This window comes from Muscardinus avellanarius (assembly GCF_963383645.1).
Source record: "Muscardinus avellanarius genome assembly, chromosome: 3".
NCBI classification, from domain to species: domain Eukaryota; kingdom Metazoa; phylum Chordata; class Mammalia; order Rodentia; family Gliridae; genus Muscardinus; species Muscardinus avellanarius.
Window position 1 is genome coordinate 160,261,261 of NC_137788.1, and position 23,203 is coordinate 160,284,463.

Consider the following 23,203-nt stretch of genomic DNA (forward strand, 5'->3'; position numbering starts at 1 on the left):
TGTGGAGCCAGCAGAAACCAGAAAGATGAATACTTCAGGATAATCATGAAAATGCCACTATGACCACCAGCCAATCATATGCTTTCTTTGAGCCCCTCAAATTAAAAATAGTGAATAAGCCAGGCATCATGGCACACGCCTGTAATCCCAGTACTCGGGAGACTGAGACAGGAGGATCACCCATTTGCAGCCAGCTTCAGCAACTTAGTAAGGCCCTGTTTCAAAATAAACATAAAATAGGGCTGGGGGCATAGCTCAGAAGTGGAATGTCCCCTAGGGTCAACCCCCAGGAACAGAGACACACAAAAAAGAATTAAGGCTAAATGTGTCTAATTTATACAAACTTTAACCCTCGAAGAGGGTATCAGTACTAGTTTCCTATGACGGATCCAGAACTATGGTCACACAAAGCATTTCTCCCAGAGTAAAGATGTCTGCTCTTACCTCGTAGGACCAAACGCACTGCACGCCCGCGAACCTGCGGACACACCTTCCCACCTCCACGTCCTCGTGCGTGGTATACATCTCCCGGAGACACTTGCCGATGTGTGGCACCATCCTCCGAAGCACCTCACGGCTCATGATCACGCCGGGCCCCCCCATGCAGAAGTTCTCACCAGGCTCAAGGGCCAGTTTCCCCATTTCCTCCATGGTGCCCAGTCCCGTCTGCCCGAGAAAGAGGGGCTCACTGCTATTCAGACTCCTCAGGAAACTCTCCAGACGGTCCCCTTTGATGTACACGTCGTCATCGGCTCTCATAAACCATTCGTACTGGTCCAGGTAGTGGTCATGCATGTACTTGAGCATCATGAAAGACTTCTTCTGGGGGGGGTAGGAGTCGTCCACGCCCCGCAGCGGCACTACTGGAATCGGGATCGATGTGTCTGAACCTTCGCTAGAGAAGAACTCCACTTTCCCAGGAATTGTCTTGGACCACGTTCTGGAATTAAAACACGTATCAATTAGAGGAGTTTGTTTTCAACTTCTTCCTTTAGACACACGTGGGTCTGTCCACTGTGAATTACTGCGTGACTGCTTCATCTGCCCAGGCTGCTCATTTCCGCTCAACAGAAGCCCAGGCCCCCAGGTACCGCAAAGTCCAAATTCATTTTCAAAACAAGCAATGACAAAGAAGGCTGGCAGGCTGAAACAGTTCAGGATCGCTAGTGTTAGTTAAGCTGAACACCAGAGAACCAGGACAGAGACCCAGGGAGTTGGGTTAACTTCCCATACTACCAGCTCTTACTGACCACTCCTCAGCTCCATCAAACTGGCCAATCACCTTGCTCATTCATCAAGTCTAAGCCTGTGCTATGCAAAACAGAGGCCACGGTGAACAAAAACATCGTCCGACCCATGGAGCTGACCTCGGGAGACATTCATTCACCAGGACCCTCGCGTGCACAGCACAGGCTAACAAGCACTCCAAAAACAGGACACTCAACCCGCAGCACAGCGAAGGTGGACTCCAGACAGACGCCGAGGGTGCTCGGGGAGACCGGGAAGCAGCCACCTCTGGGCAGATGGAGGGAAACTGCAGGACTCAAAAAGCCCTCCAGGGATGCAGCCTCTGTGCCTCCGAAGCCCCGGGAAGTCATGGAGGGAGTGCGGCAGAGGACGGATAGAACCCCACACGTGGAAAGGCTGGCGGGAGCCAGAGGTGGTCCGAGCTTAGAGGAAGCTGCCCGCGCAGGCAAAGGATGGGTCCGGAGGGGCCGCTCAGAAGGAAGCAGAGCTCCTCCGCTCGTGCTCCTCGAGGCAGCACGTGCCCGCGGCGCCCTGCACACTCTTCACGCTATGCAGTAAGAGCTGGAGTACTTTAGCTCCTATGACCTGTTTACACAGACGACTTCCAGGAAAAACGTGCGATGGAGAATAAATGAAATACAGGTCGAGCAGCCTCCTTACCGGAGACATGGGACAAGCATTTCAGATGTGGAGCTTTTTAGATTTTGAGTTTGGAATATGTACATAGACTTTACCAGCTAAACATCGCTAACTCAACTCGGCGCTCTGAAGTCTGCCCCTGCGCACTGAGCACCGCGCCTAGTCTTCCCAGGCTCAGGCTGCGGCTGGACTGTGGACGGCAGCGGTGGCCTTGGCAGCAGCCACGGCGAGGGCTTGGTGCAGCGTCTCACACCATTTTGCTGGTCCAGCCTGCCAAGGGCCAGACGGCGAAACTCATGCTGACTGTGAATCTGTGAATGAATGCATGGGAGGTGTTTGTAAATGTATGAAGAACAACTGAAGAGAATGAGTCCCAGCGGCCCCTCCAGCACATTCAGTGTCAGCCGGACTTTATCGACGACCTGGCCAGCCTCGCCCGCCTTACACTGAGCTGCACCCAGACACCCAGCCTCCTGACAGACCAGATCAGAGGAGGAGCTGTGATTCTTCCCAAGGGCCAGGAGGGGATGGGAAGCGCTGGGCGGCTCAGGCTCAGTACACAGGTTGGTGCAGGGCCGAAGCAAAGGTCTGTACTAGTCCTGTCTCCACTGTTACACTCGAGCCAAGACTGAACATAGTAGGTACAACGTGAGGGTCTTTCCTATCTCATCCCCCATCGGCACTTCTTTCTTTTCTTTTCTTTTCCTTCCTTCCTTCCTCTTGCTTTTATTTTTCTTTTTTCCCCTAAAACATTTTTATATGACTTAGGTTGAAGCTGTTAGCAGTTAATGCTGGTTCCGGTCCTCGGAACTGTTCATACCTGCTCATACATAACACTCACTGTACTAACCCTTAAACAAGGGGTTTAGTTCTGTCCTCAAGATAAAGTCTGAGTGAAAAATCAATGTTTTCTTTAGTTAAAAAATCCTCATATTTCCGATTTCCAGCTTAGAGAAATTTATTTCAACGTAATAAATTTCATATCAACAATATAAAAAAATGATGTTTTCCTCTATAAATTTTATTTTTGCTGGTACAACTATATTTATATAGTGAAGTAACTTGGCAGATCAATTAAACATAAACACACACATACTTGTAACAGTCTTGAAAAAATATCTGACATAAATGTAAGACTTCTTGGAAAGAGGTAGAGAAGTAAGGAAACTGGGAGGGGTCGGAAAGGATAAAGATGGTTTTCATCTTTAGTCTATGCATCTCTATATTAAGGGAAAATTTTTACCTTTGAGAAAAGTTTAACTGTGATAAAATATACAGAACATAAAATTCAGCGCCTTCAGCATTTTCAGAGAAGCGGCGGCAGACACCTCTGCACTCTGGTGCAACTCGCCCACAGTGGCCGGGTCCGGGGAACGAGAGCCCACCTCTGCCTTGGGGAAGTTACTCCGTTGCTCAGTTTCCCTACCTGTAAGCGAGTGTCTGCCTGTATGGCTGATGAAGTGGGGGTTAGACAAATTTTTTTGTGTGTGTGGAACTGGGGTCCCTGGAAGCCCTTCTACCTCCGGGCTACACTCCCAGACCTATTTTATATTTTTGAAACAGGGTCTCTTAAACCAGCGTGGCTGGCTACGAACCTGTGCGATCCTCCTGTCTCTGCCTCCCAAGCGTGGGGATTACAAGCGTGCGCCACCACGCCCGGCTGGGTTAAACGAATTTTACATGTAAAGAGGCTGCCTGCCACTTAATCAGTGCAGTATTATTACGGATGACAGGACCATGCCAGTAAAATAGATCAAGAAAAAATGAGGAGTGGGGCATGGTGGCACAGGCCTGTGACAGGAGGATCACAGGTTTGAGGCCAGCCTCAGCAAACTGGCAAGACCATCAGCAACTTAGCAAAACTCTATTTCAAAATATAAATAAAGCCAGGCGTGGTGGCACATGCTTGTAAACCCAGCATCCAGGAGGCTAAGAGAGGAGAATCACAGTCCGTGGACAGCCTCAGCTACTTAGTGCGGCCCTCTGCAATTCAGTGAGACCCTGTTTCAAAATAAAGAATAAAATATAGGTCTGGGTGTGTAGCTCGGAGGTAAACTGCCTCTGAATTCCATCCCCAGTACCACAAAATAAATAAATAAATAAAATAAAATAAATAAATAATAGTCGGGCATGGTGACACACACTTGTAATTCCAGTACTTGGAAGACTGAGACAGGAGGATTGCAGGTTTGAGGCCAGCCTCAGCTACTTAGTGAGGCCCTCCACAACTTAGTGAAACTATGTTTCAAATTAAACAATAAATGCTGGGTGTGGTGTCATGCACACTTGTAATCCTAGCATTTGGGAGGCTGAGACAGGAGGACTGAGGTTCACGGACAGCCTCGGCTACTTAGTGAGGCCCTTTGCAAGTCAGTGAGACCCTGTTACAAAATAAAGAATAAAACATCGGGCTGGGGGTGCAGCTTGGAGGTGGAATGCCCCTGGGTTCCATCCCTGGTACTATAAAAAAAAATAAAATAAAAAACAGGGCTGAGGGTGCAGTTCAGAAAGAGAATGCCCTGGGTTCAACCTCCACCAGTTCCACACATACACACACAAACTAATAAAAGGGTTGGGGTGTAGCTAGTAGGTAGAGGGCCCCGGTTCAATCCCCAGTACCAAAAAACAAAACAAAAAAAAAAAAAAAAAAAAAAAGAAAAGAAAAGAAAGAACCAACCAAAAGAGGAAAGAACGAGAGGCAAGAAAGCGCGGTCTGCCCATGGAGCTGTCGTTTCAAGCCTGCGCTGGAGGGAGAGCATTATGGCGAATGCTGCTCACGTTCCGGCTAAAACCCAGCCCTCAGCCCTGTACGGATCAGAATTGCTTTATTCCCCATCTCAGGGCACAATCCTAACAGGACTTTAAATTCTAAAAGCATTTTCGCTTTAACCCAGGCCCTTTCTTTCCTGTGAGGCCGAGGCCTGGGATCCTCCCCGCCTGGCCCAGCCTCCGCGGCCTGACAGGCCGCAGCGCAGGAAGCCCCGGCGCCACGATTGAGGACGCAATTAATGCCTCAACCGTGCCTTGAAATGGTGTAATTTGTCTAAAAGAGAAAGCAATTAATTTTAAAAGCAGACGCTCTAACCTCAAGCCATCCTCAAGAGCACTCTGCAGTCGCACAGTAACTCCACCCAATTATTATCTGTTCCTTTTTAGGTAACCGGGGAAAACCTCATGTCATTCCTTTCTGTTCTAAATGATGGGTGGCTTGAGGGAAATCTCTCAATATGAAGTCTCTGTAAACCCTCCAATCATAAGAAATTATGATCTTTTCTCTTGGTCCTGGGGGTTGAACCCAGGGGCACTGTGCCTCCAGGCCACATCCCCAGCACTTTTTACTTTTTTGTTCAGAAACAGGGTCTTGCTAAGTTCCTGAGGCTGTCCTCAAACCTGCGATCCTCAGATCTCAGCCTCTCAGTGACTGGGATTACAGGAATGACCGCCACACGCAGCTTAATTAGGGTAGCTTTACCTTAAATAGTTCCATACAGAGGGAACAAGTTCTAGAACACAGCTCATAATTCACCATGGAGCGGGAAGGGAGTGCATTAATAATCTCAAAGACTGGAAGGAAATGTTGCAGAACAAGCAAGCTGGCCCCCTGCAACAAAAACAAGTCAAGTTTCTTTAACTTTCACAAGCAACTTGGCCATGGACACATTTGTTACCCAGAGCTCTTGATGGGAACAGAACACTTGCATACACCCTTCCTTCAGAAAGCTTAATTTTCAACGGACTGGTACCCAACTCCTTCTGAAGGCCAGACAGGACAGCTGGAACCTGGGAGTGCCCCACGCCTCCGCCACTCCGCTAGGTTTCTACAATCGGGCCCCACAGCACATTCAATCACGGCTGAGCGGCGTAGGAGCCCAGCCGAGGAGTCTGTGTTGGGTGCTGGCTCGGAACCTCGTCTTTCTGTTGCTCTGAAACAAGGTCTCGCTGTGCTGTTCCGTCTCCACTTTTGCGGAGCCTGGTCCGGACCAGCGGCCAGCGGCCCTCTAGTTCAGCCTCCGATTACGGGAGTTCTAGGATTTACCACCACCCCAGCTCCTAGCCTCCATTTCTAGTGTCATTTTTTATAAACGTACATACAACTTATTTCTGTGTAAAACTGTATCTAGAGCACACCTGTCCTGAGTACTCATAATAACGTGCTAAGCTTCCAAAGCAGGCAACAGTATGCCTGTGTGATGTGGCTAGCACAGATACCAAAATAAAACAAGGTCCAAATGCTGGGCGCAGTGGCGCACGCTTGTCATCCCAGCGCTTAGGAGGCCGAGACAGGAGAATCACAGTTCTCAGCCAGCCTCAGCTACTTAGTGAGGCCCTGTGCAACTCAGTGACACCCTATTGCAAAATAAAGAATAAAAATTAGGGCTGGGGGTGTCGCTCAGAGGTCATGCCCCTGGTTCCATCCCCACCACCACACACAGACACAAAAGGAGTGATCGCTATTTCTGAAAGGAGGATCAGAAGAGACTGAGTTTTCTTTGTGCTTTCTACATTTTCTACAACAAACATGCATATTTAGAACTAGAGAGAGCTGGGCGTGGTGGCGCACGCTTGTAATCCCCGCTCTTGGGAGGCTGAGACAAGAGGATCACACAGGTTCAAAGCCAGCCTCAGCTACTTAGTGAGGCTCTTGGCAACTTACTGAGTCCTGTTTCCAAATATAAAATAGGTCTTAGACTGTAACTCAGAGTTAGAAGGCCCCTGGTTCCATCCTTAGTAACACATACACACACACACAAAAAGTACTCGGGAGGCTGAGACAGGAGAATCACAGGTTTACAGCCAGCTTCAGCCATTTAGTGAGGTTCTCAGCAACTTAGTGAGACCCCTTTTCAAGATAAAGAATAAAGAAATAGGGCTGAGCCGGGTGTGGTGGCACACGCTTGTAATCCCCGCGCTTGGGAGGCTAAGACAGGAGGATCGCACAGGTTCGAAGCCAGCCTCAGCTACTTAGTGAGGCTCTCAGCAACTTAGTGAGACCCTGTTTCCAAATAAAATATAAAAGAGGTCTGAGAGTATAGCTGAGAGGTAGAAAGCCTCTGTGTTACACTCCCAGTACCACACACACACAAAAAAAAAAAAAAAAAAAAAAATTTAAAAAAAGGGCTGAGTGTGTAGCTAGGAGGTAGAATGCCCCTGGGTTCAATCTTCAGTACTGAAAAAAAAAGAAAAAGCAAGCAATGTGGTGCACACACACACACACGTCCCCCCACCCCCCCCAACATACATACACATGTGCCACACACACACATACACACACTCTTCCCTGTCACAGACAGGAAGACAACTTAACCAAAATGCAAGCAAGTTTAAAAAGAAAAAGAGCCAGAAAATGAGGCTAAAGAGAAAGGAGCAGGGGGCGCAGAGGAAGGCAGGAGGGGGCTCTGGGAAGGAGCCCCTGGAGCTGGTGGCTCCATACTGACTGAGGTGAAACTGCTACAGCACCCCTGCTGGGCTCAGAAACTGTAAGGGTGGGATGTAGCCATGCTTCTTCTTCTTAGCTATGTGTAGAAAATAGCCAGAACCCCTCTTTTTTGCTGTAAGCTTACGTGATTTTATTATTACAAAGATGGAAAGATAGAAACAGATATCAATGCCCTACACCCAAAAGGGGGGTATAGGAGAGTAACTTGAAAATAAGGTACAGAAGTTTTTGGATACAGAACAGGTCTTTGATGTGGGGATCCTTCCTGTAGGCCTGCCCTGTTTCCTGTACAGACCCCAGCTTTCGTCACACCCCACAATGTGTTAAGTGATTGTCAGAATGAGAGACCTCTTGAAGGCTGTGGCATCCTCCCACATCCTCGGGGAAATTTTGCTTGTCTTTAAAATGCAAGGGGCCCTGGGCTCCTTCTGTTCTCTTGCTAATCACCCTTGCTGCCAGGAACTCTGCAGGGTCCTTCCCTGTCTGAGTGCCTGTTCACACCCAAGCTCTGGCTTGCTAATACCAAAGCTATTTTCAAATTTTGAAGCCATTTCCCAACACCGCACACTAACTCTAGCCCAGATTCAGTCCTAAGACCCCAGCAGGCAAACACAAACCTGGAGACCTTGTTCCACTGCTCAAGGTTAACTACTTGAGTACCAAGGCCGGGGAGCCCCACCCCAGCAGAAGGTGAGAACAAAGCTGGCCAAATGTCAACTTCATCTTCACAGGAAGCCAGCACCAGCATCATGACAGCAGTCTTACTGCGTCCTCCCAAAACAGCACACGGCACTCCAGTCTCCACTGCCAGACAGCCCCCAGCGCCTGCTGAGAAGCGCGGGCTGCAGGGCCCAGGCTGAGGGTGGCAGGCCTCCCCTCTCCTGGGCTGAGGGTGTGCCCTTCCCAGGCAGGAAGCTGCCTGCACGGTCAGCTGCTCCTCTGCCCTGGGGAGCGCTGCATCAGATAGTTACAGCTTCACCCTGAGTGCGTGGCTTCCGGCAAGTGGTTTCCCCTTTTGAAATCTTTAACTGACTCGTCAGCCTTAACTACGAGTAGCTCAAATCTCTCTTGGAATCTGTGGGAAAAGAGGATCGCCAATGGCGGAGGAATTGTTGTTAAAAGAGAAATCAATCCTGAAAATTACACTCACAGGGAAAGCAAGTATTAAAGAGCACTTTTTCCTCTCAATTGAGCTGTTGGCAGAGTGGATTACAACTTCCCTCAACAAAGGCCTGGGCGCTAGCCCAGGAGGCGTCCTGGGATTAAGAGCTAAGAGTACCGTGCCCTGGAGCCCAGGTTCACAACAGGCATGGAAACAGTACCAGGAGAGGCCACAGCACCTCTGGGAAACCGCAGGCCTGAGCTGCAGAGTACAGATGACAGAGGACCTTCTCCCCACTAGATACATTGCTGAAGCTCTGGGATCTCAGGGCTACTCTCATTTGTGTACGGCTGTGGAAGTACACTTCAAAGTGTAAATATGTAACTTGGCAAGGGATACACAGGAACAAAAAGGCACTTTTTTTTTTTGCGGGTCTGAGGATGGAACCCAGGGGCATTCAACCTCTGAGCTACACCCCCTGCCCTATTTTTTATTCTTTATTTTGAAACCCGGTCTCACTGAGTTGCAGAGGGCCTCACTAAGTAGCTGAGGCTGTCCGCGAACCGTGATCCTCTAGTCTCAGCCTCCTGAATGCTGGGATTACAAGCGTGCGCCACCACGCCCCACTCAAAAAGGCACATTTTTCAAGCCTGCTTGAATGTGTCTTCCTGAGATACAACCCTAATCCGCACCTAATAAATGCCACTTTGTTCTGTTCTCTAAGGAAAAAAAAAAGACATAAATGAACCAAATCTAATTTTAAGTTTTCAAATCTAAGGGAGAAAACAGTGTTTGATGCAAACTATAAAACGACCCTGAACTTGTTCGGGCAGACCCTTTGCGCATCAGTCTCCGGGCTGAGGCACACCTGGAGACACCCTGCGCAACAACTGAGAGTCGCCCTTTCTGAGAAACCCGTGTGTGTGTGTGTGTGTGTGTGTGTGTGTGTGTGTGTGTGTGTGTTAGGGAGGCCGCGGAGCCAGGCAGCCTGGCGGGAAGGAGGAGGTGCGCCACCTTGCACAGGGAGGGCCGGGCTTCCTTCCCACACACTCTCTTCTCCCTTATCAGCCACACTTCTTTTTCAGGCTCTGGCAGCTGATAAGGCTGAGGAAGCAGGCAGGGCAGATAAGGAGAGAGCCTGACAGCCGACCTCCTTCACCTGCTCTTTGTCTACCTGCCTCCTGGCTGGCCGTCAAGGACACTCTCACAGGGCTAAGGCTGGATGTGACCCCAAAGCAGAAAACTTGATTCAAATGTTACCTTGAGGAACCCTCTTTCTGCATGAGTCTGTGGATGCTTAAAACCCTGCCTACTTCTCTGCAGGCACAGCCACCAGGAAGAGAACAGGCTGCATCTGCCTCCATGCCAGCAATGAACCTACAAAACTTCACAGTATTAGTATCCGCATTTTCGGTAACACTCCTACCAACCATCTATAAACGAATGTATTTGTATACAGAAGAAAAGCTGTGGCTACAGTGCTTTCGAACTGAGAGTTACACTGAGAAGGAAGACAGCTTTAATACCCTTAAACTATAACTAGGTACCTAGTTCTCCTAATCCACCAGAACCAGAAGCCAAGAAGGTGTGGACAGGCCAGGTGTGCTGGTACACCCTGTAATCCCAGTACTTGGGACACAGAGACAGGAGGATCACTGGTGCAAAGACAGCCTCAGCAAGTAGTGAGACTCTCATCAACCTAGCAAGATCCTGTTTCAAAATGAAAATAAAACAGGGCTGGGGGTACAGCTCAAAGGTAGAATGCCCCTAGGCTCAACCCCCAGTACTAAAAAAAAAAGTGTGGACAACAGTGGAGGTATGAATAGTTAATACACAGATCGGGCACTCACATTAAAAGGCTGCCCTGGTCCCCTCAAGCATCGCCTAGAGCATGCAGGTACACTCGCCAGGACAGCAGTTATGATAACTAAATAACCATCCCACGCCCTTACGCCCAGGACAGTGCTACCTGTAATTTAACTGAAACAAAAATGACCATGCCTGGGCCAGGCATGGTGTTACAGGCCTGTAATCCTAGTACCCGAGAGGTGAGACAGGAGGGTCACAGGTCCGCAGCCAGCCTCAGCCACTTAGTGAGACCCTCTTTCAAAGTAAAAAATAAGAAGGGCTGGCAGTGTAGCTCAGAGGCAGAATGCCCCTGGGTTCAATCCCCAGTACAAAAAAAAAAAAGACCATGCCTGCAGCCCCTGAACTTGAGACCCAAGCATAGGGGCCAACCTGCCAGCCGTGCCCAGTGGGCCTCCCTGCCTGTGACCGGGACACTTACGCTGGGCACAGGGTGCAAACCTGTAATCCCACAGGCAGGGGGATCACAAATCTGAGGTCAGCCTGGACAACTGAGTGAGACACTCTCAAATTTTTAAAAACATTTAAAAAAGGGATGGGGATACAGCCAGATGGTAAAGGTACCCTGGGTTTAATTTCTAGAACCACAAGTCAAAACTGAACCCACAGTCCCTCCTTTTTAATGTAGCTCTAGTACAAGGGAATTCTTCACTGTACAGCTAGTATATATACAAAAACGCCAGGAATAAAAGAATCAGCATCACAGTACAGATCTCTTACACTTTTTTCTATGCTACACAAATAATATAAATTATTTTGTTTGATTTTAAGTGACAATTACTTCATACCGGTCATACTATTTCATTAACTACTCTCAAATATAGTTTAAACTTCAAGAAAAATATCTGGGCCACAAATGACTCTTGCACATGGCAGGCAGAGCTCTACCACTGAGCTGCACGCCCCCCCCAGGCCAATTTCAGTGGGGCCTGGGGAAGTCAATCTGAGGCTACCCGGTGAAGGGTGTAACTGAGATACATGAAACATCCTACTGTACACATCTACCTTTCAGCAAGCCTTTACATTTCTTTGGAAAATTTCTAGAGGAATGCTAGATTATAGTAAAGATGCATTTTAAAGTTTTGGGTTTTTTTTTTAATGGTATTGGGGATTGAATCCATGGGTATTCTACCTGAAAGTTACACCCCCAACATTTCTTTCTTCCTTCCTTTCTTTTTCTTTCTTTTTTTTTTTCTTTTTTCTTTTTTCTTTTTTTTTTTTTTTTGATGGTACTGGGGGTGGAATCGGGCTTTTCTACCTCCAGGCTATCCTCCCAGACCTATTTTATACTTTATTTGGAAACAGTCTAAATTGCTGAGAGCCTAAGTAGCTGAGGCTGACTTTGAACTGTGCTATTCTCCTGTCTCAATCTCCCAAGGACTGGGATTACAAGTGTGTGCCACCATACCCGGCTGTTATTTTGAAACAGTGTCTCACTAAGTTGCCAGGGTCTTGATAAGTTGATGAGGCTGCCTCTAGTCTGTGACCCTCCTGTCTCATCCTCCCCCGTACTGAGGTAGCAAGCGTGTATCACTGCAAGCGTGTATCACATGCCCAGCAAAAGCTCTCGTTAAATACTGTTCCCCACTAGGTGCCCATCTGCCCACAAGCCCGCTCCCATCCCATCGCTAGATAAAAAAGCTATTGATTACCTTCTGAAACACAAAACACACTAAGCCTCTCTCCTGATCTACTAACACCAACAGTTCTGGACACCCATAACCCAAGTCCTGAAGCTGGCACCCAGGTGCCTTGGCTCAGGGCCCCTGTGTCCCTGCCTGCTACTCTGTCACCAAGGCTCACAGCGCAGCCCCTATGAGCCGTCCTTTCTCCAGCCCTTCCTCACTAGCTGCAGACTCCTCCTCCTCCTCCTCCTCCTCCTCCTCCTCCTCCTCCTCCTCCTCCTCCTCGGAGACTCAGCATAGACAGAAGTGTAGGAGTCAGCAAGTCTGCCCTGGGCCCCCTACAGTGAGCAGGAGCCTCTCCTCTGGCCCCACAGCAACCCGCTCAGGCAGCGCCAGCCCTGCCCACCCTTGCACTGAACCCCAAGGACTGAGGCCCAGCGCAGGTAACCTGCTTCCAATAACCCGCAGCTTAAAGGACTGGCAGGGAGAGGCCACCCTTGCGGGTGTGCTGAGAACAGAGCCCCAGCCACCCGGCCTGGTCCACGGGGCCTCGGCCTCTCGATGCCCGACGCAGAAAGCCACTCTTGTTTCAGGACCACACTCCCCACTCCTTTCTCTACGGCTAGTTCATAACCTGACGTGGGCTGAGCTGCAAAAGTTCACTCACTGGCCGATTCTTTGAATTTTATATGTAGATGTCTTGCATAGAAATGTTCGCCAAACTGAACTTCCTTTCAAAATGTGAGTACTGCTTTCAACTGTTTCAAGATATACACGGCTCACTTAGCTTGACACGAGGAATGGGCTCTGAGACATGAGAGAGGAGAGCTCTTGGAGCTGGTAAAAGGACCACTTCCTGCAGAGCATCCTGGAGAGGTGACCTCTCCTGTCCTCCCCTGTCCTCCCCATAGTCCCCTACAGGCAGACGCGCATCTTCACCGGACCCTAAGCACTCCCGAGCAAAGGGCAACCAACTCAGGCTTTCTTCTGAGAGAGAAAAGAGACCAATGAAACTCTTCTCCATCTTCAGCCCAGGGGGAGGGGAGAACCAAGACAAATAAAGGTGGTGCTGGATTAGCTCTGTGCTTTGGGCATTAAAGGGAACTAATGTGCTAAATGTGTGGGTTTTTGTTGTTGTTGTTGTTTTTGTTTTGTGGTACTGGGGATGGAACCCAGGGGGTTTCTTCCTTCAAACTACACTCCCAGACCTATTTTATATTTTGGGTTTTTTTGGGGGGTTTTTTTTGTGTGTTTTTTTTTTTTGTGTGTGTGTGTGTTTTTTTTTTTTTTTTGGGTGGTACTGGGGTTCCTGGAAGCCCTTCTACCTCCGGGCTACACTCCCAGACCTATTTTTACATTTTTTTAAATTTGGAAACAGGGTTTCCTAAGCCAGCGTGCAAGGCTGGCTTCGAACCTGCGCGATCCTCCTGTCTCTGCCTCCCAAGTGCGGAGATTACAAGCGTGCGCCACCACACCCAGCTTATATTTTATTTGGAAACAGGGTCCTCAGTAAGTTGCTGAGAGCCTCACTAAGTAGCTGAGGCTGGCTTCGAACCTGTGATCCTCCTGTCTCAGCCTCCTAAACGCTGGGATTACAAGCGTGCGCCACCACATCCATCTTGTGCATGCTTTTTCTTTATCAAAAATGTTGACTTTTAAAAAAAACAAACAGCTAAATCTCATCAAAACTCTCCCAGCAAGAACAGGTAAAGTGCAGCCAAGAAATGCCTGAAACAGATGACAAACAAAGGGGACCCTGTCTACCGGATATTAAAATATTATTCAACCTCCAATCATGTCAGTGGGTGGGACTGGCCGGAGAACAGAGGAAAGATCAATGGGGCAAAATAGGAAGTCCAAACACCCCAAGAATTCCAAGTATGATGAAGACGGCATTTCAAATTGGTAGGGAAATGAGAGACTATTCGACACCTGGTGCTGAGGCCATGTACTATTTGGAGAAAAAATGAGGTTGAGATGACTTTTCTAGAATCAGAAAAAATGTTACCTTTAGACATATCCCTAAGGCAGTACCTTTCTGAACTTAAAGGAGAGGGATCTAAAATCAGAAGATAGGCAAGCTGAATCAAAGAACATAACTCAGAAAAAAATATTTAAAATATGGAGAAAATAAGAATTACAGTTTGTAGCCCAAGAAAAAGTAACACAGGTGGTTTCTACAACAGTTTGATGAATTAGAATAACAAATTCTTCAGGGCAATCACCACAATGCCCAATTACTACAATGTGGTATCGTTTTAAAGTGAAATTACCTAAATACGAATGACTTTGCAAATGAGTCAAATTATGTTCTGTGTTTATCTGCAGAACCACAGCTGCACACCCCCCCTTCCTGCTGATAATCAAGTGGTTTTCCCATTCACTTGGAGTCAAATTCTGCGAGACCAGACACTGTGGAGCCCGTCCCTTTCTTTTGCTGACCTTCCTAGGGTTTCCACACAGGCCCCTGCCTGGGACTTTCGGCTCTTCTCTTTGCCTTGAGGGTTTGTTGAAGACACTCAGATTGAGATCCTTGCTATGAGACCCAAGTGAGGTGGTCCAAAGCCACTATCCAAAGCCTTCCTCAACCGCCTCCAGAAGACGGCACCACCCTCCCTGTCCCGTTCTCCTTTCCCCACAGTGCCCATGGCCAGCTGAAACCCTCCTCCTGGAGCAAGCATCTGTACTGTGTCCCCAGCATTCAGGGTCTGGGCCCACAGGGGCCGCACACCTTGCTTTATGGAGGGATGAAGCCACAGTGCACCCGAATGCTAACGGATCAGGATCATGCCCGTGAACCTAACCGCTGCGTAGCACTCAGGTCTACGAGATCTGGCTGGCCTCTCATCAGCTCATCTACACACACTTCCACTTTTATCTTCCTGCTTTAAAACAATATGTTTCTTAGCTGGTGGCACATGCCAGTAATCCCAGTTCTCAAGAGGACTGCAAGTTTCAAGCCAGCCTCAGCAACCTAGTGAGGCCCTTGGCAATTTAGTGAGACCGTTTCAAAACAAAAAAATACATAAAATGGGACTGAGCGTGCAGCTCAGAAGTAGAATGCCCCAGGGTTCGAACCACAGTTCCACGAAATGAAATGACAATACTGTGGTTCCGTCTGCGATTGGCTGTCACTGCCCTGCCTCCTCTTGGTGGCCCCATCCCCACCTCAAGCACTCGGCAAGTCCAGAAGGTACAAGTACATGGGATGGGCCCCGCTATCACGGAAGCGCAGGAACTTCAGTGCAGACAGGCATGTCTTCTTGGATACTCAAGGGCTTCTCAGCTTCCTCTAGATCGCATCTCATACAGTCCTTGGGAAAGAAGAGGTTGCTAAATTACGATCCCTAGACCTAAACTGATGTCCGCAGTGTCATACACCCCAGTGCCCCATTACTACAAGTGTTGTGGGCATTTCCTTTATGCAGGACCCCAAAATAGGTTAACAAAATAGAAGGTTTTTTCTTGTTTATTCCCCTAAGATAGAGAATGAATATCGTGTGTGTGTGTGTGTGTGTGCGTGTGTGGTACTGGGAGTGAGACCCAGGGGCTTTTCTGCCTCTAGCCTACACTCCCAGATCTATCTTATACTTTATTTGGAAACAGGGTCTCACTAAGCTGCTGAGAGCCTCACTAAGTAGCTGAGGCTGGCTTCGAACCTGTGATCCTCCTGTCCCAGCCTCCCAGGCACTGGGATTACAAGCGTGCACCACCACGCCCGGCTCAATACGGTTTTTAGAAGCAATGTCAAACAGAGCACACCCAGTTCCAAAGCAGAGTTCCACCTTGTTAGGAGATTCAAGAGCGTTTTCCAAAGAGAACTGTGCATGAAGTTTCCAAGTTAAGAGCTCAGTATGGACTTCTGGCCCAGGCTGCAAAGCACGGCACAACAGTAATCATAAGTTACACCCTATAACCTCCATCCCAACTCAGGCTTTCCCTGAAAATTCCTGAAGGCTAAAATTGCTAAAATTGTCTTGGGCCAGCTCCCACGGCCGATCTTTAAACACAGGGTTGACGGGCTGAGGGCAGAGACCCTAACTGGGAAGGGTAGGCCCACCTCCAGGCTCCAAGTCCTCTGACTTCTTCAGATCCGAGGACGTAAGAAAAGATCTGTGAGAAAGCTGAAGGAAGGAGCTCCCTTTCTCAGGAAGGCAGAGGAGTCACAAAGGGAGAGCCAGGCCCAATGGCACGCTGTTTCCACTCTCCCAACTGCCTAAAAGAAAATAAGTAGATAAACCTCTCACATGCAAAATAACAATAAAAAATAAAAAAGGAGGTAGGAGATGTGGAAAAGAAGGCAAAAATCAGAACGTCAAGCTTGGGCTTTGGGAAACCATCACCAAGCAAGTGTTCCATAGTTGTAGTTTACAGTTTCCTGAGTATGCTGGTCTAACAGGATCTCTGCTCATTTGTCTATGCTGATTCTGTGATCACGAAAATGTGTCTATTGGGAGCGGGGACAAACTGCTTCCTAACTGGCCCCACAGTTGCGACTTCACACGGCCTGTCCTCAAACTGCAGTCATGTGGGTTGACTCTCAGACCCATAAAGTAAACAATTTTGCAGGCTCATCGTCAATTTCTGATGTGGCTGTTTCTCCAGACAGAGTCTAAAACTCTGGGCACATGAGAGTACAGCTGTAAGAGTTCCCTGATCTGCCGGTTCCAAAATCACTGCACAGTCTATATTTTGGCAGGGCATGGAGTCTGGAGTTCAGCAGGACTGTAACATAAACGGGAAACACGCAGGGATGGAGATGAAGCCAAGGGGCAGGCCCGCTCCGCGGCTTGTACCTTCTCTCTCAATCCTTCCTCCTTGAAAGGAAGGCCATCTCTGTATATGTTTGTCTCTTTACAGTATCTACCGCCTAAAAACCTAGACCAAGACTGGACTTAAAAGATGCAGCTCTAAAGGGATTAAGAACGCCCTAAAGGTCCATCCCCACACCATGCCCATTTCCGCACTTCATAAGCAGCTTCCACTTCAAATTCGATACCATTCACCCCGATGCGAATCCCACGCCGACCATGTGCGCCATTCCCAGGCCACCTCCTTTCTAAAGGCTACTTTGGCTAATCCCTTTGTTAATCCTTAACATGAGTGCATGCACTTTTATGACTCATTCAGCCGAGGAGGGCTCCGTTACTGGATAACGTGCCTACACCACAATTAGGGAGCTAATGAGCCCCGGAACTCGGTCTTCCACCCAACCTACCACGGGAAAGGCTTTCTCCCCACGGGTCTCTTTCCCCTGCTCGGCAGTCAGTGCGCCGCGGGCACCCCCTTTCATTTCCAGGACGGCCTCCAAGTACGCTTCGGAAGGGCTCCGACCGCATTAAGTGACGCGGGCTCAGGCAAAGATGCGCTTTTTGGAGAAGCCTATTATAACCGCACCGAAACCGCTATCACAGGCGGGAGCGCTGGGTCTCCCCACAATTTTAGTCCGGCCCTTTCAACAAAGGAGGCTTGGCCGCGCAGAGCTGCGCCGCGTGCCCAGGGCCAGGACGCGGGGCGCACCCGGACCCCGCGGGCCGTCCGAGCGCCCAGCCCGCTCCGGGCTCGCTCCGGGGTCGCGGGGCTGCGCGGGCGTCGCGGGCACGGCGGCGGGCTCACCTGTAGGCGGCCACGGCGCGGGTCTGCAGGTATTTCTGCGCGGTCATGACTCCCACGAAGAGAAAGTTCCTGTCGCGCGGGCCGCCCTCCGGGGCCGAGCCGGGCGGCCAGAGCTGCGCCCCGCGCGCCCCCGCCCGCGCCCCGCCGCCCTGCGCCCCGGCCCGGCAGCCCTCCGGGCTGGGGCGGCGCCGCGGGCCCCTCCGCTGCAGCTCCGAGGCGCGGGGCAGCACCAGCCGCGAGGCCAGCACGAAGCCCAGCACCAGCCCGAGCAGCACGCTGAGCCAGGCGCGCCGGCCGCGCGCAGCCATGCCCGCGCCTCCGCCCGCCGCCGGGCCGCCGCCTCCGCCGCCTAGCGCCGCGAGGCCCGGCCCGGGCAGCGCCGCGGCCGCCGCGGGCCCGCCGCGCCCATCGCGGCCCCCGAGCCGCCGCTTTGTTCCGCACGCCCGCGCCCGGCGCCGCGGCCTGCGCCTTTAAGGGCGGCCCGTGCAGGCGCGCGCCAGGCGGCGGCGGGGGCGCGGGGCCAGCGCGGCGGCGGCGGCGGCGGCGGCGGCGGCGGCGGCGGCGGCGGCCCGGCCCGGCCCCCGGCTGGCTCGGCTCGGCTCGCGGCGCGCCCGCCCGCGTCCCCGTCCTCCTCGCGGCCCGCGCCGCCGCTGCGCATCCTCGGCTCAGCTCGCCATGGCGACGCGCCTCCCGTCGCGCCGAGGAGCCGCGGGCCGCTTCGCGCGCCGAGCCGTGGCCCCGCGCGGGATCCGTCCGCGCCGCGCGATTGGCGCAGACGTGAATGGGGGGCGGTTCGCGCGGCCGGAGTTGGACCAAAAAAAAAAAAAAAAAAAAAAAGCCCGCGGGCGCGCGCCCGGCCCACGCGCACGCGCGCTCCACAGCCCGCGGAGGGGGCGTGGCCAGCCGGGCCCGCTCCCGGCCACGCGCACGCGCGGTCCGCAGCCCGAGGGGCGTGGCCAGCCGGGCGCGCTCCCGGCCACGCGCACGCGCGCTCCGCAGCCCGCCGAGGGGGCGTGGCCGGCCGGTCGCTGCGCCGGCTCCGCTCTGCTCTGGCGGCGCGGTGGCCCCGGCCGCGCACCGAGGGCTTCGCGGCCCCAACCGCACGAGCCGCACGTTCCTCGCGCCCAGCCTGTCCTCGGGTAAACCCCGCGGCCGCGCCCCGCTGCCCCGGCTCCGGCCGCCACACTGCGCCTTTGTTCCCGCCGCGCCGAGGCAGGGGCCGGCACGTATGGAACCCACGTGGGGCCTCGGCCGCGCGGGCTGGGCGGTGAAACGCGCTTTCTTACCCGGCCCCGGCCGCCGCGGCTCGGCGGAGAGAGAGAGAGCCATACTTTATGTCCGAGCGGCTCGCACAGTGCTGGCCTTGACGGGAGGTTGCAGAAATGGGCGCTGGTGTTAATTAACACCCTGCATGATAAAACACTACTTGTATTTATAATCCACCTCCTCCCGGCACACACACCTGAGTCTGCCTATGTTGTAAAGAGCATCTTAGTTAAAAACAGCCGTGGGTTTCTAAAAATCGGTTTGGGTGCTGGCTCCTCTGTGTTGGATTTTAAGTTGTATAGTTTCGTTTATTTAAAAAAAAAAAAAAAAACCGCAGCCAAAGCAACAAAAGCTGAGTGTGCTTACACAACAAATGTTTGTGAAAGATCTTCAGACTGTTAGCTGTCAATCTATCAATCATTGGGTTTTTTTTTTTTTTTTAATGAAACTCTTAAGCAAGCTATTTCCCTCGGGGCCTGCAGGGTTCTCAAATGAACCCAGGAATTAGGGACAGAAAGTAAGCATGCCTGGGTAATCCTTGGGTCTTTCTTCATCATTATGAGGACCAAATGGCTGAAATATTACACGAGGTTTACACCACCAAGCTGTGGGAGGGGCGGAGACCTTCGCTGCCACTGATGGTGGTCACTTGAGTTTATTCTTTGGAGTATTACCACTTTCTTTGACACTTGTGATTTATGTCAAAAAATAGTTCGTTACCCACCTCCCCACAGACTCTCCCCAAGAGGGGGTGCACATCCCAAAATAAAATACTCATTATACCATGAATACAGGATTCTAGCAGTGGTTCTTGGGAAAAACACAGCACATACAACCATGAATTACAGGCTGCAAAAGCATCGAAAGAGGTTTCCAGTCAGACCAGAAACCACAAATGCCAAGGAGTCACCAGGGCCCCCAAATTCGGCAGCAGCCCCATAATTCACCATGATTTACATACGGCACAAATCTGGCTACAGGCAAAGCCCATTTAGCGTCCTAGCCAATGATTTTATCTTTTCTAACCTGCTCTAGACATGTCTGTGTTTCTTCTTCTAAACTAAAATCGAATGGTCGGTACAGAAACACAGGGAGGGAGTAATATTCAGGGAAATCTTGCCTCCTCAGTCCCTAGGTCTCTAGAAGTTCACCCATTCCAAGGCTCACAGGCTCACCTACAGGGTCAGCAGGAGGATCTCCTAGAAGCCAGAGCAGCTCCCTGCCCACAGGCCCTCCCTAGCATTAATTTACCTAAAAAGACGGTGGTGGGGGGAATGTAGGTTGATTTGATTTTACTGGCATCTCCCCACAGTAAACTAAGGAAAGAAGTGTAATAATACTGGGTTTTTACCCAGGAGTGGTGGCGCACGCCCGTAATCCAAGTATCTGGAAGGCTGAGACCGGAGGATCACTGAGGTCAGCCTTAACAATGTAGTGAGACTCTCCGCAACCTAGAGAGACTCTTATTCAAAACAAAAGAAATGAAAGGAAGTGGGGGTGTAGCTCTGGGGTAGAATGCCACTGGCTTCCATTCCTAGTACAGTAAGAATGACACCAACACTGAGTTGTACTGATCCACTATACTAGGGGCCTTCTTTGTTAGGTTAAGGGTATCACTGACCATTTTTCTAAAGACAAAAAAAGTAGTGTTAACCATCATCAGGTATGCTAGCAGGGGAACGTGAACCATGCATGCATGTATCCCATGAATGCTCCAGAAAGCACACTCCCCACCTGAGAAGTGGCCGGGGATGGGTCAGGGATTAGGGACCTGGATGGGGCCTCAGTTCTACACTGGATCCATCTTGGCCAAGCTCAGTGTCCCAAGGTCTCTAAAATGAGTCTTTCCACTAGATCAGCTTAAAGGCTCCTCCTCCGTAATGATTCTAGACTGATATTTGGAAATGTGTTTAAAAAATGCCAGATCATGTACTTCCTTTCTGCTGGCAGGGAGTGTAATTCTCTATGACACCTCATTAAAATTCATCTCTACCTACAGGACTGAACGTTTTTCTTACAAACTGCAACTTTGTTCCCACACGCATTACATTTTTTTCCTGCTGCTAATACATGGAATGCCAGTTACAGGTATAACGTTTCGTATAATTTGCAGCCATTTCTTGGAAACCCTTGGTAAATACCTCAATTGTTTGTTGGCAGGGAGCCTTGAACAACTGACGAGAGGTCCCTGTGAGGGCTTCTTTAAAGACGCAGCGTCTAGACTCATGCCTCAGGAAGGGGTCCCAGGGAAGAACATTTAGAAATGCCTTCTTTATGCAGCAGCAAACACTGCGGAGAGTTATAATAATCCATCCTTCCTGAAGGTTCTGCTCACCGCCTGCAAAGGATGTCTATAATGACTAATTAACCTCCACTAACCCAATAGAACTTTGCTTCCTTAGTAGCGCTGCTATTCAAATGACCAGTGGGGTCCTCATGGGTTCTTCTCCCCATTTCTTTCGTTTCCAGCATTTCCAGTCAAAAGCTGGAAAGGCAAGGCACTGGGGCTCATGGGACCAACACTGGTTGTCTAGAATGTTCTTCAGCGCCTCACACCCCCTCGGTCTGCTTATCCACTCTGTGCAGTGTTTCTGAGAGACACTGACACCCTGTGTTTCTCACACAAGCATGTGTGCATTGCACACGTGTGAGTGAGACAGAAGTTTAGCACAATGCTACATGCTGGCCGGATGAGATATAATCTTACTAACCAGAAAACGTTGGCCGTTGTCAGCACAGGTACTCTTGGGAAACTGATGGCCTCCCCACAGAGGCAAGGGACAGTTTGCTTCTAGTCAAAGACCTAATCCTTGTGCAGCAGAGAAGTTTGCCTTTCCCGCGTGTTGCCAAGAAATACTGTTAACCCTTAACGCGGGGCCGGAGTTCCTGCATCAGGAGAGTTTGCACAGAAACAGAGCTCCCACCCATAGGAGGGACGCCCCCCTCCTCCACATCACAGCCCTGGCGCTGGTCAGCTGGCCACCTGAGGGCCAGCCACTGCTGGGGCAGCTCTGGGCATCCTGTGGAGGCTCTCCAGATGTGCCGCTCAAACTTTCTTGGTTTCACTCCAAGCCTAATGAAACTTCAAATTGCTTGGGGGGGGGGGGGAACTGGAGCTTCAAATTGCTTGGGGGGGGGGAAACAGAAGGTTTAAGCTACTCATTGAGACAGCAGTGTTCCAGACCTCTAAACACCTAAAGAATGGTACAAAAATCAGAAAGCATCTTCTGACCTCAACTGCTAAAGACCCCCTTCTGCTGGGCTTCCACATCCCGTTACTCTGTTATCATGTCTGTGCTAGGGATAGAAATCCTCTTATCACTCACGTGATAGGCAATAAACATTATTAGCCTGGCCTGGCAAGAAGGACTGTCTGGGAATTCAAACAAATCAGGGTTCGATGCTGCATTCCGGTGTGGAGTCCACGGGAAGAGAGGAGACACAGGTCTGGGACGGCAGCCGCGGTTCAGTTGGAGGACCATTATCCGCCATTACAGACTGCAAGTGCGTTGACTTTTGACCCAGCAGTCCTACTCCTGAGAATGTCTCTTCTAGCTCCACCAGTTCATTTTCCAATGACCACACCATCGTTTATTTATCCATTCCCCTCCAAATGGACATGGGGGTCTAACCCTTCACTATCACAAAAAAATATAGCACAGAGTAGCCTTGTTTTATACCAAAACACTAGGAGGATGTACAGGGCACTGAGGCGGTGACCCGCGGTGATCAGAGGCAATGAGGGGGCTGGAAATTAAGGCCACGAGCAGCTCTCCCAAAGGTACTTCAAAATAGTAGTTAGGAGCCGGGCGTGGGGGCGCACGCTTGTAATCCCAGCATTTGGGAGGCTGAGACAGGAGGATCGTGGTTCACGGCCAGCCTCAGCTATTAGTGAGGCCCTTTGCAACTCAGGGAGACCCTGTTTCAAAATAAAGAATAAAAATAGGGCTGAGGGTGTAGCTTGGAGATAGAATGTCTCTGGGTTCCATCCCCAGTACTGCAAAAAACAAACAAACAAAAATAGTTTGGCATTTTATTATGTGTTTCTATTACCCAACAACAACTAAATGGTACCATTTTTTCAAAATAAAAAATATGTTGGATGCTCTAAAATCTCAGCAGAGTATAGATCATTAAGGTCATAGAGTCTGTATGAAAGCTTAGTTCGTCTGACTGCTCTTGTTCTGCAGAAGGGGAAACCGAGGCCAGAGAGATGAAGCAGTGAGCCAGACTGTGAGCGCCACCGCCAGCCGGAGCGTGGAGCCCAGAATGTGCCGGGGCCTAAGCAAGGAATCCCCAGATCCTGTCCTTCAGGTTTCAGCTCTCCCCTCAACAAGTTGAAACAAAAACTTCAGAGCTAATTTGTACTGTGTGTGTGTGTGTGTGTGTGTGTGTGTGTGTGTG

At 50.4% G+C, this 23,203-nt stretch overlaps 1 protein-coding gene across 1 annotated transcript in view; it reads right to left on the minus strand.

The window, feature by feature from the left end:
- Positions 1-17,841, minus strand: part of CHSY1 (chondroitin sulfate synthase 1) — a gene marked incomplete at both ends in the record, with an annotated part of 64,014 nt that extends 46,173 nt beyond the window's left edge. The window contains 2 exons of the mRNA XM_080693047.1: positions 445-940; positions 17,534-17,841. Coding sequence (XP_080549173.1) covers positions 445-940; positions 17,534-17,841 — 804 coding nt within the window. The remainder of the gene's footprint in view (positions 1-444; positions 941-17,533) is intronic.
- Between the last annotated feature and the right edge of the window lie 5,362 nt (positions 17,842-23,203).